This window comes from Scyliorhinus canicula, chromosome 17, assembly GCF_902713615.1.
Source record: "Scyliorhinus canicula chromosome 17, sScyCan1.1, whole genome shotgun sequence".
Classification (NCBI taxonomy): Eukaryota; Metazoa; Chordata; class Chondrichthyes; order Carcharhiniformes; family Scyliorhinidae; genus Scyliorhinus; species Scyliorhinus canicula.
Window position 1 is genome coordinate 66,402,783 of NC_052162.1, and position 19,983 is coordinate 66,422,765.

The 19,983-nt window shown below is 44.5% G+C and overlaps 1 protein-coding gene across 6 annotated transcripts in view; it reads left to right on the forward strand.

Moving 5' to 3' along the window:
* The window catches only part of dacha (dachshund a), a 468,304-nt gene extending 454,808 nt beyond the window's left edge, over positions 1-13,496 (forward strand). For all 6 annotated transcript variants that reach the window (XM_038774441.1, XM_038774442.1, XM_038774448.1 and 3 more), the window contains one exon: positions 9,296-13,496. In XM_038774441.1, coding sequence (XP_038630369.1) covers positions 9,296-9,330 — 35 coding nt within the window. In that variant the 3' untranslated portion in view covers positions 9,331-13,496. The remainder of the gene's footprint in view (positions 1-9,295) is intronic.
* The last annotated feature ends 6,487 nt before the right edge of the window (positions 13,497-19,983 follow it).

The window sequence follows — 19,983 nt, forward strand, 5'->3', positions numbered from 1 at the left end:
ATCAATAGCCAGCCCGATATTCTCCGGGGCCTCCGCGATTCTCCACCTCCAATGGGCCGGGTTCCTGACGGCGTGCTTCACTTGTGTTTTTAAAAATCGTGAACCAGGCGTGGCAGCTGATGAGGGACAGAGAGGGGGTATGGAAGATGTCCAACATCGCCATAGTTTGCTGACAATTGTGCTGCTGGCCGAGGGGGCTTCAGGGCCGGGGGTGGTTGTGGGGGGTGGCCAAGAGGTGGGCTGTGGAGTCGGGCTGGACGGGCAGGGAATACCATTGCCGCAGCTGGCAAGGCAGCCATGCAGCTGGGCACACCCCCTGGGTACCCTCTGGCGCCAGCCGACCCATCAGCTGTATGGGCACGCTCCAGCGCAATTAGTGCCATCTTGTTGGCTGTGATGAGTGTGTGTGGGGATTGTAATGTGTTCATGCGGCTGCTGCTTGTCAGCCTCCCGAGTGTCAACGACAGACCTGGCAAATCCCGCACCGTTTCTCCTAGTGTGTTCCACACGGCACTGGTGCTCGCCCCTCAACGGTAGCAGAATTGGTCCAGGTGTTTTTCTGTCGTAAAAGTGATGTATTTTACGTTGGCATCACCACTAGTCTCAGAAACGGAGAATCCCGCCCAAAATGTCTATGGGAGAGTAAGCAGTAAAACAGGCTCTTGTTATTCACATCGAAGGCCCATATTGGGAAAAGGAGTTGAGGAAAGGAAAATATTAACAAAGTGGAAGGGAGAAAAAAAATTCCTGATGCAAAAATAAGATAGACACCGGCCGGGATTCTCCAGAATCCCGGCCAAGTGTGGACGGCGATGTAAACACTGGAGTGGTGTACGACGCATCAATAGGCCTCCTGGCCCAGCAATTCAGCGGTCCTCAGGGGGCCAGCACAGCGCCAGAGTGCTGCGTGCTGCTCCATCGCCGAAAGGCAGCCCTGCACAGCCGACATGGGTCCGTATATGCGTGTGGTGGTCGTCACCGCACCGGCGCCTAGCAACATGGCGGAGACCGACAGCGGGCCCGCACGGAAGGAGGTAGGCTCCCTCCAGATCCCGGGTGCCCACCAATCGGTAGCCCCCAATCACGGGCCTGGATGCCGCGGAGGCCCCCCCCAGAGTCAGATCCCCCCCCCCCCCCCCCCCCCCCCCCCCCGCCGTGGCGGCCACTGCGGCCGTGGGTCCGAGCTCCCGACGGGTGGTACCAGGTTGGAACCATGCTGGCGGGAATTCGGCTAGTCGACCGCAGAGAATCGCCGCGGGGGCCTCTTTCAGCGGCCCCCAACTGGCGCCGCATCAACTGCACGGGCGGGATTGGCGCAGATTCTCCGGTCGCTGGAGAATCGCGTCCCAGCATCAGAGCGGTGTGGCGGGAATTTCCCATGTCACCGCCGATTCTCCGACCCGCCGTGGGCTTGGAGAATCCAGGCACCCATTAACAGAATGGAAAGGAAAGAGATAAAAAACCAGGGGAGAAAGGGAAACAAATTCTTAACTCAGTGGCTTTGTATTGGAGCACAGAGTGTCGTGGATTACGTTAACAAAAATCCTTCACCATGGCGTGGGGTGATTCAAGGAATGCGGGCACTTCTCAGCAAAAGAATGGGTCAGGATGTAGAAGTAGCAAAACGTACAATCCAAAGTATGGGGCTCTTTCAGATTATATGGAAGAAACATTATTGTCCAGGACCTTTGCCCAGAAGACATTAAAATGTGCCAGATGTTGTTCTTTATTTTTGTAGGACTGAGGCACGATATTATCGGAGATGTAATCCTTGAAGGAATTGAGCTTCAGTAAAAGAAAGGAAGCAATTATACTCTGATAACACCTTTCCCTATTCCATGGCATTGCAAAGTATTCTTACCGCCCATTATGTAGCTTCCAAGTGTAATCACTGTGGCTAGATCCTATACGTAGCAGGAAGGTATATGAGCAGAGTGATCCTAGTTGTGGAATAAATGTCAGCCGGGACCCAGAAGAGCTCACGTGTCCTTCTTGGGATAGTTTATGGGGCCTTAAACATCCACCCAAAAGAGCAGATAGGCCTCAGTTACTCACCCTCCATGGAAACAAACCAGCCTCCACAGGTATCTGGAACATTGACAGTATTGAGAGTGCTCCAGTCAAGGTTGTGCGACCTTCCTTGCTGAAGAAAGTCCACAAGAGAGAAGTAGAGGCAGAAATAAATAAACCAGGGTTTACCAAGCAAGAGTAAAAAAAAACAAATTTTACGAAATTTCAAGGATCTCCACAGTAAAGTGCTTAATCTGAAATGATAGGTCTAGAAGAATGTTTCCCCCCCCCCCCCCCCCCAACAAGATACAAAGTCATTTCAAATTATCAGTCTCCCACTGTATTCTGCTGAGTGATGCAGGATCTGTTTTCAAGCACAGTTGCAGCTTTTTAGGCTGTATATAACAGTACTGACAGTGGCTGACCACAGAATGTTTCCCCTTAATGGCCTCCTACTATTTATCCATTATACCAGGGAAATCTAATTATTTCTCTTTACTCTGTGTCAAACTTCAGAATTCTGCTGGGCTGGCACTGACGACTGATTTCATTAATTTTGATTACCTTAGTTGGGACTGACTCCATTTCACAAACAGAGCTAAAAGCTGCTTCAAAATCCCCAGCTGCACATTATATCAACACAGTTTCCTAAATTAATTTGTACACAGAGTAGCAAATAAAAAGTGCTGAACATTATTTTATTGACTAAGTACAGATGCAGTTAGAATGGTACTCAGCTGATGAAACTCTTAAGAATACAAGGACTCTGGAGTCAATAGTTCAAATTACTAGCAAGGCAGGCCTGATTTGCCAAACCAAACATGTCCAAGACATAGATATGGAAAGGTGAATTATCTTATACAAACTTGAGGCGTTGTTTTCCTGGTATGCAAGAACAGCAACAAAATAAATGCTGCTGGGAATTTTAATGAACAGCATTTCTTTTGTTGCAAAATTTCTTCCTTTCCCGCTTGACAACCTCCCATTCCTTGCTGAAGTATAGTTCCAGAGGTTAAAGCATCCTCAGATAAATCATCACTAAGCAATTTTCTACTTGAGCCCTGATGGTGACCATCAGCGTAATTTAATTTAATAATCTTTTTTGTCACAAGTGGGCTTACATTAACACTGCAATGAAGTTATTGTGAAAAGCCCCGAGTCACCACATTCTGTCACCTGTTCGGGTACAAAGAGGGAGAATTCAGAATGTCCAAATTACCTAACAGCACATCTTTCAGGACTTGTGGGAGGAAACCGGAGCACCCGGAGGAATCCCACACAGTGACCCAAGCCGGGAATTGAACCTGGGATCCTGGTGCTGTGAAGCAACAGTGCTAACCACTGGGCTGCTGCAGAGTATGACACCGTGTCTATGCGGGCATCTGATTCATGCCTACAATACATGCACAGTTTTCACCTCCCTAACCCGGAACTGTAGAAGCACATTGTAGTTCCCTAGTTGTCATCCCAGCTCAGATCAACAAAGACCAGGATCAAACCTGGGGCCACCTCATATGTCTATCAATGGATAAAGTGGTTGGGGCACAGGGAAGCTTCAGATGCATCAACTTCAGCCAGTCACTAATAACCCTCCCGCAAGAACCTTGTATAAGATTTCCCCATAGCATACCATTCAATCATGCTCACACATTCATTAAAGTCTTGTTACTAGTTTAGACATACCACAACAGAGTTTCATCTTTGCGATGTTAGAAAAACTTGTACAATAAAAACTTGTATAATAAAAAGGTTATACTTAGGGCAGCACGGTGGTGCAGTGGTTAGCTCTGCTGCCTCACGGCGCCGAAGTCCCAGGTTCGATCCCGGCTCTGGGTCACTGTCCATGTGGAGTTTGCACATTCTCCCCGTGTTTGCGTGTGTTTTGCCCCCACAACCCAAAGATGTGCAGGGTAGGTGGATTGGCCACGCTAAATTGCCCCTTAATTGAAAAAAAATTAATTGGGTACTCTAAATTTATTTTTAAAAAGGTAATATTTGTATAGTGCTGGATTCAAGAAAACATTCTGAACATCAGAGAATGGAAAAGAAAAGGCGGGCACGGTGGCGCAGTGGTTAAAAACAATCCGAGTTCGATCCCGGCCCCGGATCACTGTATGTGTGGAGTTTGCACGTTCCGCCCCCCCATGTCTGTGTGGGTCTCACTCCCACAACGCAAAGATGTGCAGAGATTAGCCACGCTAAATTGCCCCTTATTTGGAAAAAAAAAGGATAGAAAAGGAAATCCATTTATATAGCCCTTGCATCTCTCAGAAAATGAAAATGACAATGCTGCAGGACACATTGATTGATATTAATAAGGCTTTGGGTATTTTGAATAAATAAAGCATTGGTTTATTGACTGTTTGAACCAAGTGAATTCATTTAGAATGATTTTTCAGAGGATAGGATGCTTTCCTCTGATTGTTACGAGTAATGTTCCTCAGAAATTACTCTACAGACGGATGCTATTTGGCCATTGAATGGTGCACTTTTAAAGAATTCATCTAACAATTTTGAAAGAAATACCAATGGGTGGCAAAATTCTCATCAGGAGTTAACTACTTCTTTCAACCGAGGTAATTTACTATCTCTACTATTATTTACTAACAATCCACGGGGGAAAAAAACGATGATGCAGTCAAATCATTGGAAATTATACCCAGATCGGGACAGAATATCTTTCCAATTTTGTGTTTTGGCCTGTGTACAATACCAAAGCGAATATCTGCAGGATTATGGAGGCGGCAAACTTGAAATCAACTGTTACCTGCCCTGTGGTTTTGGACAGTTTTCCTGAAACTTCCAACGTTGCTTTTAGAATCCCAGGGCAGCACGGTGGCTCAGTGGTTAGCACTGCTACGTCACGGCGCCACGGTCCCAGGTTTGATCCCGGCTCTTGGTCACTGTCTGTGTGGAGTTTGCACATTCTCCTAGTGTTTACGTGGGTTTCACCCCCACAACCCAAAGATGTGCAGGGTAGGTGGATTGGCCACACGAAATTGCCCCTTAATTGGAAAAAATGAATTGGCTACTCTAAATTTATTTTAAAAAAGTATCTCACAGAGATTCCACAGGGACAGGTAGGATTCTTTTATAAAAAGCACTGACTTTTAAATTAAATAGATGAGTGGACACTATTGAAGACAAGTAATAACTCCAAATAATAATATTGATATTAATTAGCACCAATTAGAAAACCAACCAATGTGTAAATTCCCATGTAGGCTCAAGCCAGTTCTAGAGTTACGGGGTGATGAATGATGAGTTAAACATATTGGAAATTCTCATTATATAATGGATTCCAATGCAGTAATGGATCATTATCATTGTTCAAAGTATTTAGCCTTATCTGATACCTTCCTTCTTCTAGACAATTGTGGGAAATTTTGGCATCATACAGACAATGTGTCTTTTGTTCAAGAAACCTTTACAAAATCTCCTGCGATTGTCTCAGAGATTAGCTGCCACTACTTTTCTCAGTGCTGCTGGGAAGACTCCTGTTTTTCTATTTGGGTATCTCTGGAGAGTTCTTTTACTCTGATTGTGGAGTCAGCAGAAATACAGCTGAAGTGCTGGTGTGATGTTAGCTTGTTTTAAAATCAATTAACACATTTAGGACATGGTTGAACAACCTTTACCCAGTTTTAGCTTTTGCTGCACACAGTAAGGGACTTGTGTACATTAGAAATGCATAACACTTTAAAGTATATATCTATATATAAAAATATATTTATGGACGCACATAATTACAGCATTCAGAAATTTCCAAAACAAATTGTGAGCAACAAATGCATCATGTCTGACAACTAAAATAACAAAATAACATTTTGGAATGTGGCAACTAGGGGCTTTTCACAGTAACTCCACTGCAGTGTTGATGTAAGCCTATTTGTGACAATAAAGGTTATTTATTTATTTATAACATTTATTAAATTAAAAAAACAACAACAGAGCAGAGGTCTTACATTTTTGCAATGCACAAACAGGCCTAGAACTGACAAGCTTAGTCAGTGTTTACACATACAGCTGGAGGGGTAGAACATCAGCTCCTGACATGACTTGAGCCCAAGCCCAGAGGTGTGAGGAATGTGCTGTTTGAACATCTTCAGTGCAGTGATTTTAGAAGTAAATGGGTTTCTCCAGGTTGAGTGGGGGTAGTGGTGAGATGCATAAAATGGAAGGTTGACTGGAGGTGGAGGAATGGCCCTGGGATTCCAAATGTGGTTTGTACATTTACAGTATTCTTCCTGTGCAGCTCCAGGGACTAAAGCTTATTCAAAAACAAAGGTTTATCCGTGTCTTACACCTAAGGGAATATTTTCTTACAGGATAGGGTTCACAGAGTGAATTAATGCACTGCTTGTCCAAGGTGAGGTCATGATTATGCCTTCTACTTATAAAGTAGGAATGAAGTTTTGTTGTCATAAAATTTCCCCCAGTCCAGTCACAGTCCAGAGAATTACCATTCCGTATTTTTCCTGGTTGCTATTCTAGTTTATATCTTTCCTGCCCAGATATTCAATCATGTTGTAGGTTTTTAAACATGGTAAATGCACAAAGCACTCCGTTGCTAATTAGCTTTTTCCTGTTCTTAATGTACAAAACAGTGGCTTTAGAATTATCCAGCTTTTTATGTCTATTTACAGTAAAGTTGTGTTGAAAGACGATATGAAATGATAACTGTAACTTCACTAAACTGCACAAAAGAACTGTTGTACTTGCTGATTTAATCTACATTTTCAGTTACAGGTTTTATAATAAATTGAGATTAGACGTTGCACAAAGGAAATGCATATTTGCTTATTACTGCATGGGATTCTAAAGAGCGATCTAGAACTCTGGACGCACAGAGTTCCCCAATTTGATCTGGGAGGTGGGGAAGAGGATCGGGGATGTTGTGTCCAGCCAGGGCTGTCTCACTGCAGTTTTTAAATAATTTTGCAATTTATAAAACATTTCCATTCAAAGCATTGTATGCAATTTCTCTTTTGCATTCATTTTTCATTGCATCAAAGCTACATGGCACGCTGTGGGAGGTGGCAGCTGAGCGCTTTTCATGTTACTGTTATCCACCTAAAATAATACAGGCACCATGGACTGAGCATAATGACTAATCAAGCCTACAACTAGGTTTGGTTATCGATGTGCATCACATGACCGCTGCCCAGTAGTTAAGCCCATACAGTACCACTGAAAAATGTCTGCACATTTGTTAATGTTGTAAGTGTTATGGGAATCACTAAATGTAGTGAGAGAGGAAGAACGCATTTTGTACCCAGAAATGTAGTAAGACCAAGAGGGAGATATTCATCTCAGAAAATCACATTTTGGGGGAGGGAAATGGAAAAGAAAAGTAAGAGAGGAAAAATAAAGAATGTTCTAATTAAGCCTGGATATAGTTGGCAAATGGGTGCGAAGCAAGAATGTTCTCCTCTCCACCCTCCCAAAATTGATCATTCTGGCATGGAGATAAATTGCCAGGTATCTGATCCAGTGAAACTTAGCAACTATTGCCTGTTTGACAGTGAGATTCAATATCAGGGTAGCACTGAAGCTGTGATCAGAGGGAAGTGGGATTGGACCCTGGAGAACAGACTAACAAGGGATCTGACCACTAAAGGCAAATCTGATAGTAAAGAAGAGAGGCAACAGCAACCTAACTTAGTTAGTACCTCCATATAAAAGAATGATGGTATTACACAGGACATCAAACAGTCAGCAGTAGGGAGTAACGGGTTGGATGGGGAAAGCAAAAAAATTGAAGGCACAGTCAAGAAGATAGATCTGAAGAATGTTCACTCTACCCAAAATTTTAAAAAGGAAACATTTACTTTAAATATTAGAATATGTTTGACAATAGATCGAGAGATATTGGCTAGAGTTTTCCAGCTCCTCCCCGCTAGGGTTTCCTGTGGCGGAGGCAGCTCGCCATTGGCTACCAGTGGGATCTTCCGGTCCAGCCAAAGTCAATGGCAATTTGCATGGCTCACCCATCCTGCTGCAGGGGTCAACTCCAGCAGGACCGGAAAATCCCGCCGACGGGAAGGGCGGGAAAATCCTGCCCTCTGCTTTGGTGATAACTGGATCTATACAAAGACTCAAGCACATAGGTTTGGGTGACATGGTAGCACAGTGGTTAGCACTGTTGCTTCACAGCACCAGGGTCCCAGGTTCGATTCACGGGCTGAGTCACTGTCTGTGCGGAGCCTGCACATGCTCCCTGTGTCTGCATGAATTCAGAATTGCACATTCTGAATTCTCCCTCAGTGTACCCGAACAGGCACCGGGGTGTGGCGACTAGGAGATTTTCATTGCAACTTCATTGCAATGTTAATGTAAGACTACTTGTGACAATAATAAAGATTATTATTACTAGAATACTGTGAAGGTGACTGTTTGCACCTTGGGCAAATTTGATCCAAAACGGGGACATAGTTGAAAAATGGTTTAGCACAGTGGGTTAAACAGCTGGCTTGTAATGCAGAACAAGACCAGCAGCGCGGCTTCAATTTCCGTACCAGCCTCCCCGAACAGGTGCCAGAATATGGCGACTAGGGGCTTTTCACAGTAACTTCATTGAAGCCTACTTGTGACATTAATTGATTATTATTCTATATCCAAATGATGCAGGTGAATGAAGTGCAAAAAAAACAAATTATCTCCTTGAATAAATCTAGAGTAATTAGAATTAAGTTTAACGAATTGCGTGCTGCGAGACAGACTAGTGAAAATGTTAAATAAAAACAGAAAAGCTGGAAATACTCTGGCAGGACCTGTGGAGAGACGTTTTGGATTGATGACCTTTCATCAGAACCTTTGTGGATCCATATTTAGAGTACAACAGTAAAGACAAATCTAGGAATTCCCGTCTGTTTGGTGCCCTGAGCCAAGTTATAACCAAGGATGAGTGACATTCTCCACTAATGCAACTCTTCCATTACAGCATCCAATTGTAACATTGCTCATCAGTTTGATTCCACTCTGTGGGGCAAACTATTCGCTTATTGATTGGACGTTTGCTCAGCGATGATCTGAATATTTAATAAGGAAGTAGATTAAATTGGAAGGATTCAATCTTCTGGTTATGGAAATGGTTAGGTTGGGTACTAAAACAGAATTTGGAAGATGAATTGTAGTGAATGGGCTGAATTCTCATTCCATCATTTTCTTATTCCTGTTGTCATCAGACTTCTGAACCCCTTCCCCTGTGCCCCCACCCACGTCCAATTTGAAATTTAAATAGATTATGTTCCTGATGTACGTTAATGTTTTTGTTCTCTTGCAGATAGAACATACATGAAAACATCCATCCTGTACTGAGGGACAATTATCAAACTGAACCATGTACTGACAACGTTTCCACACTCCAACGAAACCGTGGCTGGTACAGCACATACTTCAGGCCACTTTCCTTCAATGCAGCCTCAGTTGACCCATTAGTCTACTCTACAGGACTCATAATTTAAAAAGGAAAAAAGTAACTACACCCAATGTGATGGATTAGTGCTGTAGTGTCATCTGTGCTGCAGGTAATATTGCCAAAATGCAGCGATGTTTTGTATCAGGTTAGCTGCGCCAGACAGTGTACATAGCAAGAAACATGCTGGTTGGTTGAAAAGTAGTGTGTCATGCGATTTTAAAAGCACACAGAGGGCCAACTTAAACTGAAGTGACTTCACGGATTGGTGAATTTACAGCACAAGCTTGATTCAAGGCTGTTAAGTACAATTAGCCCAGAGAAAACTGAAGGACTTTGTAATGGCTCATGGAATCCTGCAACAAAACTGTCTATTATAACTATTAATAAAGCTTTCTCTGTTAAAACTGGTCTATTTTAAAAAGGACCTTTAAAAGAAACAGAGGAGACAGCAACAACTGTTTTGCTGAATGATGACGTCCTTGGGTTTTGTGATCCATCTTCGAGAGACGCATCGATTTGTCATTAACATCTTTTACACTCTGCTCAAATATTGGGGGAAGGAAGTGAAATTTATGCAGTAGAATGTTAGGAAATTAAACCTTTTTAAATGGCTAGTTGCTCGTATACGCTACCATACTTTCATTCAGAATATTTAGTTGAAACTTCACCCTCTAATCAGAGAAAGGAATGTTAACTAGTAAAAGATGCAATGTTAATAGAACGTTCAGTTTGTCTTTTGTCTTTGCAAAGCTGTTCACGAAACATTGTCCCCTGCTGTTCAGACTGACAGTAAAATGGTGCTGATGTTAATTATTAAGTTTATAGCTTTGTAGTGAAATAAAAATGCCACAAACTCCCTGCATATCACGTGCAGACATTGTTAAAGAAAGCTTACACAAGCAACTTAAATACTTAATGCAGCACTGTTTAAAAACCTCAGTGACAAATGGCTTATGTCTGCACTCTCTTCCAAACAGGAACGTGCCCCAAAGTAACCATCACTTTGAGTGAAGAAATGAATTGTAAATAACTGGAAGTAAATTAAGAGTCTTCTGTTGGATAATGCAGATCATTTATATTTTTGCTTTATTAACGACTTATGGACGTGTGTTCAGGTGGAGGAGGGTTGGCTGAATTATACCCCCTATCTCATACACTTAAGGAAAATTACACAAAGAAATCCCACTCCTTTGCTTCAAGAACGGGATGAAACTGTGAAGAATATCGCAGAAATGAGACAAGCTTAAATTGTAACATTTCACAGCACTGCCACAGTAACATTTTGTACATAGAGTAGGCATACTATTTATGGAGACTGTATTCATTTTACCCATTCGATCAAAGCGGTTTCAGTGGTAGCTACATGTGAGAAAATGAATCATAGAGCAGATACACTATATCTACAGGATAAAAAAATATTGAATGAGGTATAAACTTATTCAAATATTGATGCCACATGGCATTTTGAAGGTAATCAATATTTCATGTAGCCATTTGTTTCTGAATTTTGTCCTTAAATGAACAGGCCAAACTTCATCACACTGATGGGTATTAAACCCATCTCGATACTTTATCTCTTACTCAGGGCAAAGGAACCACAAGATCAGTACCAGAGGAAAGGTTACTTCCCCAGCATGAAGCACTTAACAAGTGGCAAATTTTGCTGCATGCATTTTAGGGGAAGTTCATACTTAAGATGCAGTGTTAAACAAGAAAATGTGATCAGTTTCCTGGCTAGAAAGAGTTTTATAGAGGAGTTAACTTTGGTCTGTCAAAAGTTAAAATTTTCACGACTAGCGATATCACCTCACTATAATTCAGCGCTTGTGTAAAGCCATCTCCAACGTTTCAGACATTGTTGATCAGCTTTGCGCTCATCCAGCCAGAGATGTCAATGACACTTTAGCTTTCGGTACCCGAATGTTCTGAAGTTACATTGTTTTGCTAATTACATCATTCAATGCTAATATCAGAAAAGAAATGACAGTGCACAGAATGAATATCTTTTTTGTACCTTATAGCTGCTGTTACTCAAACTAAAATACAAATTCCCCTTCCTGCACTCCTGACATTGTTTTGTTTCTGAATCATTTCCTTTCATATGGCATTGCTCTTAACTATGACCGACCTTCAGTTTGTTTGTGCTCCATTCACATTGTGAAAAGCTTAATCACCATGTGTTTTAATAATCAAGCATTTGAGCTTCCAGACTGGATTTTATTTGGGCACAAAGTGGCACAAAGTTCTTACTGATGGATACTGGACAGACCACAAGTCAGCAATCCCAAACCAGCTCCATTTCACAGTAGAATGTCATCATTTTAGTCATCATTTTGTGATTTGTTTTTTAAAAACTCTCAACGTTTTTCAAACTGTATTTAAAATCCTCACGGAACCAGTTGGCAGTGAGCACCATTCACCAATGTTACTGTCTGACTGCTGGATATGTTCCAGCACCTGGTGATGGTCTGTCTCCACAATTGGACCAAGCTAAACTCAGTGGATTTGAACCCACAGCTCAGAACCAGTCAAAATCAGTTCATTCCAGACATTAACTGAGTTTCAAATACTTTAATTATGATTAAGTATTTTAGTCACAGTAAAGCTAGATGATAACACGTGAGCCGTATTTATTTTTCTACTAATATGGAAAATAAATTAGAGAGACCTGTATTTATTGCAATTGGATTATGAATGGAAGAAAATCAACAAAGGCAAATTTCATTCACAGATATACAAGAGAAAACACAACACCTGGCATCTACAGAGCTTGACCTATCCTTTCTTTTGATTAACAAATCCTACAAATAATGATTACACCAAACATAGTAGGTATGCTCAAACCCACAGCTTCATAAGTGTGAGGCAACAATTCAGGTTTAATACCATTTGTAAAGATAAGCCAGCAGTTGTTTTCCCTCATTGTACACAAATCGCACCCATCAGTCTATTAAGATCCTTAGGCTTTTACGCAATGGTACCTACCTGATCTAGAGACTGGATCTTGTATCTTCCCACCCCCTCCTTTGTGTAGAATACTGAATTGCAGAAAATAAACATGCAGTTTACAGTGCAGATAAGCCTATATTTCCTTGTGTGGTAAAAGCAAACACATAAACTTCACTCAAGTTGATGACGATCCACATCCTATCGGGAGATTTCGCATTTTTAAAAAATGACTTTATCAAATTCCGCTTGTTGGATGTTTTTCACATTTTTGTAAACTGTGAAGTTCAGGACAGCAAACAAGCAGCATCTGAATCTATTTTGGCCTGATACAAATTAGAAACTTGTCATTGCTGCACAGGTCTTTACACCACACATTAAGGGAAAGGTGTAATTCACATTGAAATGTGTTTAATTAGCAGCATGTGATGGGTATCGTATTACTTAACTCTGACGAGTCATTGTTGGGTCAGCTGAAAACAATTTGAAGGGTGCCAGGCCATGCGCGAGTATGTTGCTCTGGTCAATAAATTGCTCAGAAGTATATTTTCTAATTTTGTTAAAGTGTTTGAAGAACTTCATCCATTTAAATCATAAACCTTTAATGTTTCTGTTTAAAAGTGGAGATAAGAGGGAAGATAAATACTGAGGTTAACGTCATAGAGTACAGTCTCCTTAAAGCTGGAAAAACATATCTGCTGTTGAATTTGTGGTGGAAACCAGATTTTGCCATCCGACTAATTTTCAATGCCCTCTGTCAAAAGGTTGTTGTGAAGTAATCCATTTCAGAAGGAGAAAAGTGCTTTTTGTGTATGACAAATGATCTCTTATTAAACTTGTAAGTAAAATGAACACAGGCATTATAAGTGTTACCATGCAGTAAACATCAGCCCAATGGTAGTAACATCACATTTGATTATTTTTATCTGCCAATTCATCTTGGGGACTATGTAACCATATTCTAAAATTGGTGGAAGGTGTCGTACGATAAATATTTCAGTTTTACTCTGGTGAAGCCTGAGAGTCTATGTCATCACGAGAGCTCCACCTTGATCAAGCTGTCCAGTAATATAAAGTGGTTTGTTATTTTTTGTTTAATAAAGTTGATCACTAATTATGACATTGGAAATCGATCTGAAAATTTCCTCAGTTTTAACTCCGGTGGTGTGCAATTTCTGCCTACTTTCGCGTTTTTGGAGCATTGTGAGACCCAAAACACTTGGGCGACTAATTTTCTTTTTTTAAATATAAATTTAGAGTACCCGATTTATTTTTTTCAATTAAGGGGCAATTTAGCATGGCCAATCTACCTAGCCTGCACATCTTTTTGGGTTGTGGGAGTGAACCCCACGCAGACACGGGGAGAATGTGCAAACTCCGCACAGACAGTGACCCAGAGCCGGGATCGAACCTGGGACCTCGGCGCCGTGAGGCAGCAGGGCTAACTCACTGTGCCACCATGCTGCCCTTGGGCCACTAATTTAATGATACTTACACAAATAAAAATGGTGAACAATTGCAGATTGCTGATCCTCCTTTAAGGAGATGGAAGAATTCTGTTTTTTTTTAAATTAATCTTTAGCCTCTGTTTTGGAAAAAAATACTTTTCCAACCACTGGTTTGCATGTTTTTAAGGGATATCTATTTTCTGCTGAAGAGCAGTCTGAAATATTACAATAGGAGATGGTAAGTACAACAGGACCTTTTCACCATTTGTATGTTTGAACTGCTACTTGGCCTGGGAGCAGACAGCCTGGAAGCCCACAAAATGGGTGGATTTGGTTTGGTTTGGGGAGCAGGCCAAAATGTTAAAAATCTGAATCAGGATCTCAACGTGCCTCAAAACCAGTCCACTTCTAGCATTAATGGAGGTGGAATGATGGTCAGGTGACCAATCTGCCCGCAGGAAGGGAGGGGAATAGGTTGGCTGAAAGCTTTGGAGGAGGCTGCATGCCATCATTTTAACAGGATTTCAATTCTGAACCCAAAGTGACTGTGTTCCCAGAGACACAATAATTAACAGGAAGGGCTGGATCCACCACTAAGTGTGTTAAGGCACTATTTGTGACCCAGAGGACAGGATCCAATGAGCTAACCGATAAGCTCCCCCTCCATCTCCATGATCTTCCCTCACAATTCCAAGTAAATGACACCTCCGAATCAGTGACCCCCTCCCCTCTCCTCCAGTGACCATGGAACCCCCATCTCTGACTCTCCCATCTGCCCTGGTCTTTAACACACCTCTGATCTTTCATCAGCTCAGCTCCTCATGATCTTTGAACCCCCTCCAGACCCTAATCATCCCTGACCCTCCCAACTATGCATTACCCAACGTCACCCCCCCCCCCCCCCCCAAAACAATCTCTACTCACAACAATCACTAAATCTACATCGTCTGATGGATTCTTTGTCGTCTCCAACGGTGAATTTCTTCTGTGCACTTTCCTGCTGTCTGGAATCCCGCATCCTTCTAGGCTCAGATGGGAATCAGGCCATACACAGTACTGAATCCCAGGAACTGCAATAGTCCAAGCCTCATATTGGTGAGTCAGGGCAAAACAGCCACTTGCCCTGACAGCCACACTCAGGCCTCTTATGTTCAGTTCAAATCGGAGCTGGAATTTCTGTCTCAACAATGGACTCTGGATTTGAGTTCCACATCCTCACAATGCTGTTTATGGCTCCTTATTCTTAATTCAAAAACAGTCTGCTTATATCTACCCTGACAGCATTGTAGTGAATCTGTATTGCAGAGTCATGTTTCTGTTAATATTAATTGGGATAATCCAGATAAATAATAAACAGCTCCATATAATCACCCTTACTGGGCAGCACGGTGGCTACAGTAGGTTAGCACTGCAGTCTCATGGCGCTGAGGTCTCAGGTTCGATCCTGGCTCTGGGTCACTGTCCGTGTGGAGTTTGCACATTCTCCCCGTGTTTGCGTGGGTTTCGCCCTCACAACCCAAAGATGTGCAAGGTAGGTGGATTGAACACGCTAAATTGCCCCTTAATTGGAAAAAATTAATTGGGTACTCTAAATTAAAAAAAAAAAAATTTTAAATAAAAAATAATCACCCTTACTTTTATCATTAATCTCCCCAATTGTTTGCTATTGTTCTGATCACTAATGTATGTCTAAATGACAATGGAGCACCACCATCATGGGTTTGCTGATTCACTTAAAAGTTATCCCCTGCCTCACTGGTAACAATCACCAAATTATCATTTATAATTATCCAGGCTCTTAGCCTGAGTCTGAACAGACCATTTTCCATAACCTATTGCTACCTTTCCTCTGGGCAGGAGTGGAGCCGTGACACTGGTATTTGTCTATGCTGATTCCCCCTATCACCCAAATTATTGTGAACTCTCTCCTCCACCTTCATCCCATTTTTATCTCTATTGATTTATTTTCATTTCTTCCATTGAACTGTTTTTCCCTCACCATTGACTCCCCACCCCACTTGGACCATCTGTTCTTAGTTGCTATTCGACACACACTGCTCACCTTTGCTTTGCTGTTAACACATTCTAAGCTCTTTATGTGCCACTACCAATACCCTTCTTAGTCTTAAACACCCCCATTTACATTCCCTTTGTCTTTCTGTCCACAACATTTTTGTCAATCTCCATCTACCACTGGCCTTCTATCCAGCCCCACCGCTCCCACCCCGCCCTACAACAGTATAAATCTGACCCTATTTCCAGTTCTCTCCAACTTTGACAGAGTCATCCAGACTCGAAACGTTAGCTGCGTCCTCTCGCCACTGATGCTGTCAGACCTGCTGCGATTGTCCCGTATTTTCTGTTTCTGACCCAAATTACTTAAACTGGGATGATTCCATCAATGCCGAGAATAACGTAAAGTTAAACTGGAACTTGGTAAAAGTTGTTTCTGATAGGCCTGAAAGCATTTAAAATAATACATGGGCGGAATTTTACGACAGCAGGATTTTGTCCTGTCAAAGTCAATGGACTTTTGAATGGATTGCCCCATTTTATGGCTATTCCACCCTGTGTGGATATTTATCTTGAATTGGTCAGATTTTGGGGGGTGAGGATGAGGCACCATCAATTCTTGGTATTTCAAAGTCTGTTTTCGCTTTGAAATTATCCAGTATTAAAATGAATGAATTTTAATATGACTGCACAGGACCGTCTGGTCCTCCCCTATTACCCCTGGCACAGTCCTCGATCCTCCAGGTCAAGATCTTCACCAACAGTTTGGCATCTACATTTAGCAGGGAAATCGGTCTATATGACCCACATTGTTCGGGGTCTTTATCTCGCTTTAGAATGAGGGAGATCGATGCCTGTGACGACGGTGGGAGTACTCCCATCTCCTTTGCCTCATTGAGAGTACGTAACAACAGCGGTCCCAATACTCCTGAGAACTTCTTGTAGAATTCCACCAGGTACCCATACAGACCCGGGCCCTTACCAGATTGCATCGCCTCCAGCCCCTCCACTACTTCTACCAGCCAAATTGGGGCCCCAAGGCCTTCAACCAACTCCTCATCCACCTCCTGGAACTCCGACCTCTCCAGAAACCGCCTCATCCCCTCCTTCCTGGCTGGGGTTTCTGACTCGTATCGCTTACTCTAGAAGTCCTTAAACACACTGTTTACCCCCTCCGGGACCAAGACCATCTTCCCACCTGTGTCCTTCACTTTCCCAATCTCCCTTGCTGCCTCCTGCTTCCTCAATTGGTGCACCAGCATCCTGCTCGCCTTCTCCCCATGCTCATATACCGCCCCTCTCACTCTTCTCAACTGCCCCACCGCCTTTCCCGTAGATAATAGCCCAGATTCCATCTGCAGCCTCTGCCGCTCCTTTAGCAGCCCCGCCTCTAAGGCATCCGCATATCTCCTGTCCACCTGCAGCATTTCCTCCACTAGCCTCTCTATCTCTGCCTGCTCCGCCTTCTCCCTCTGTGCCTGAACCAAAATAAACTCCCCCCTGACCACTGTCTTCAGTGCCTCCCAACCGTACCTGCCAAAATCTCCCCTGTATTAATCATCTCCACATATCCCCGGATGGTCTCCCTCACCCGCTCACACACCTCTTCCTCCGTCAACAGTCCCACATCCAGCCTTCATTGCGGGCGCTGCCCCCCCCCCCCCCCCCCCCCCCCCTTTGCTCACTCGTAGGTCTGCCCAGTACAGGGCATGGTCCAACACCAATATTGCTGAATACTCAATATCAACCATCCCTGCCAACAACGTCTTATCAAACACAAAAAAGTTTATTTGGGAGTATAACTTGTGCAGATGGGAGAAGAATGAAAATTCTTTCGCTCTCGGTCTTCCAAATCCGCACCTCCACCTCCTATTTGCTCCACGAAACCCCAGAGCTCCTTAGCTATTGCCGACACCTTCCCCGACCTCGAGCTCAACCGGTCCAGTCTTGGATCCAGGACCGCATTGAAGTCCCCTCCCCTAATTAACTGATGAGAGTCCTTTAGTGGGATTCTCCGCTATCGGCGCGATGGCGGCGCCAAAAATGGCGCGAGCCACTCCGCTGTAGGGCCGACCGGAAGTAACGGAATTCTCTGTACTTCCGGGGGCTAGGTGGACGCCGGAGGGGTTGGAGCCACGTCAGCTGGCGTTGAAGGGACTGGGCGAGTTCACGCATGTGCTAAAGGGCCAGTGTGATCCCGCGCATGTACAGACCCCCCGGCGTATTCTGGCACATGCACAGATCGGTGAGCCCCGATTGCGGGCCAGGCTACTGTGGGGGCACCCCCCGGGGTCAGAGCCTCCCGCGCCACCCCGAGGACTGCCACAGCCAAATTACCTGCCCGGTCCTGCCGTGTGGGACCATGTCTAATCCACGGCAGCGAGGACTGGTCGAGAAACGGATGGCCGCTCGGCCCATCGGGCCCGGAGAATTGCAGGGGCGGCTGCTGCCAACAGCCCCATCGGCCTGGCAGGAATCCCACCCCCATCCAGAAACCGGCGCCGGAGGATACGGCTGCTGGCATCGGGGTGGGATTCGCGCCGCCCCCTTGGGATTCTCTGACCCGGCGGGGATTGGAGAATCCCACCCCAGATCAGGGATCCTCCCCAGCACCAGCCTCATAAATTCAACATCAGGGCATAGATGTTCAGCAACACCACCAGTATCTCCTCCAGTTTCCCGCTCACCATAACATACCTTCCCCCAGACTCCACCACTATACTTCCCACTTCAAACGCCACCTGCTTATTGATCAAAATCGGCACCCTCTTTGTTTTAGAGTCCAATCCTGAATTAAATACTTGCCCAACCCACTCCTTCCTGGTCTGGCCCTCACCTTTAGATGTAGGATGGCCACATCCGCCTTTAATCTTTTTAAATGTGCAAACACACAGGCCCTCTTGACCGGCCCATTCAACCCTCGCACATTCCACATGATCAGCCTGGTTGGAGTGCACCCTAACCCCCTGCCCTTTTCCGCTCAACCATAGGCCCACTTGGGCCAGCCTCCAGCCCGCGTCCTGCATCTCCTCAGGCCCATCCCTGGGCGCCCACCATCATTGATCCTCCTATTACATGTTAAAAGCCCTTCCCCGGTCAGCAGTATGTCCCCTTCCCCCCGCCCAGTCTCCCAAACAACAACCCCTACCCCATCACCCCACTAACTTTCTGCTCACCCCCACTGCGCTTCCGTGAACTAGCCCGCCCAGCTAGCCTTGCAGTCCCTGCCCTTTGGCGCCTAACGTCCTATCCCCCACTGCTTCCCCTCCCACTGCTCAATCATCCTGCTAGTGCAAACAAAAACAAATCCTCCCTAAGCCCAATAGAAGAGATCAATGCCCTACCTTCCAACAAAAAGCAAAAACAATTCTGAAGCCGAACAATGGCCCCAAACAACAAGTTCAACACAGCACCAAAGCATCTCCACCAAAGTTCAATGTCCACCTTCTCCTGCCAGTCCATTGTCTCTGATAAATTCCATCGCCTCCTCCGACATTCCATAAGTCACCCACAGACGTGCTGGGTACAAACATCACACCCTTCTTGAAGAGGGCTGTCTTGGCTTTAATGAAACTCTCCCTCCTCTAGGCCAGCTCTGCACCCAGGTCCTGATATATTTCAAGTTCACTGCCCTCCCAGGTGCAGCGCCTTGCCTGCCTGGCCCAACTCATGATCCGCTCCTTGTCCAGGAAACGGTGCAAATACAGCACCATCGTTCGATGCGCTCAGTCCACCTCCAGAGGCAGTGCAAATGCACCCTCTCCGAGCAGTTTCTCCAGCATCTTCCCCACAGACGGGCTAGCGTCGGCTCCCTCACTCCCCTCCAGCAGGCCCACAATCCTAATATTCTGCCTGCGTGACCGGTTATCCAGGTCTTCGACTTTCTCCCAGAGCCGCCTCTGCTGATCCCATCTCCGCTGCCACTGATGCGAACTGCTCCTCATGTTCCCTTGCACCTCCTCCATCTTCTGGATCGCCTGAGCCTCCAGCCTCGTCTCCATGCGGTTGATCATCGCCTTAATCAAATCCACCGCCTGGGCCAGGTCCTCCAGATCCTCGTTGCGTTGCTGAGTGAATGTCTCGTTCAGGAAGTCCACCAGCTGCTCTGTTGACCACTGAGCCGCAGGGCCACTCGCTGACCCTACG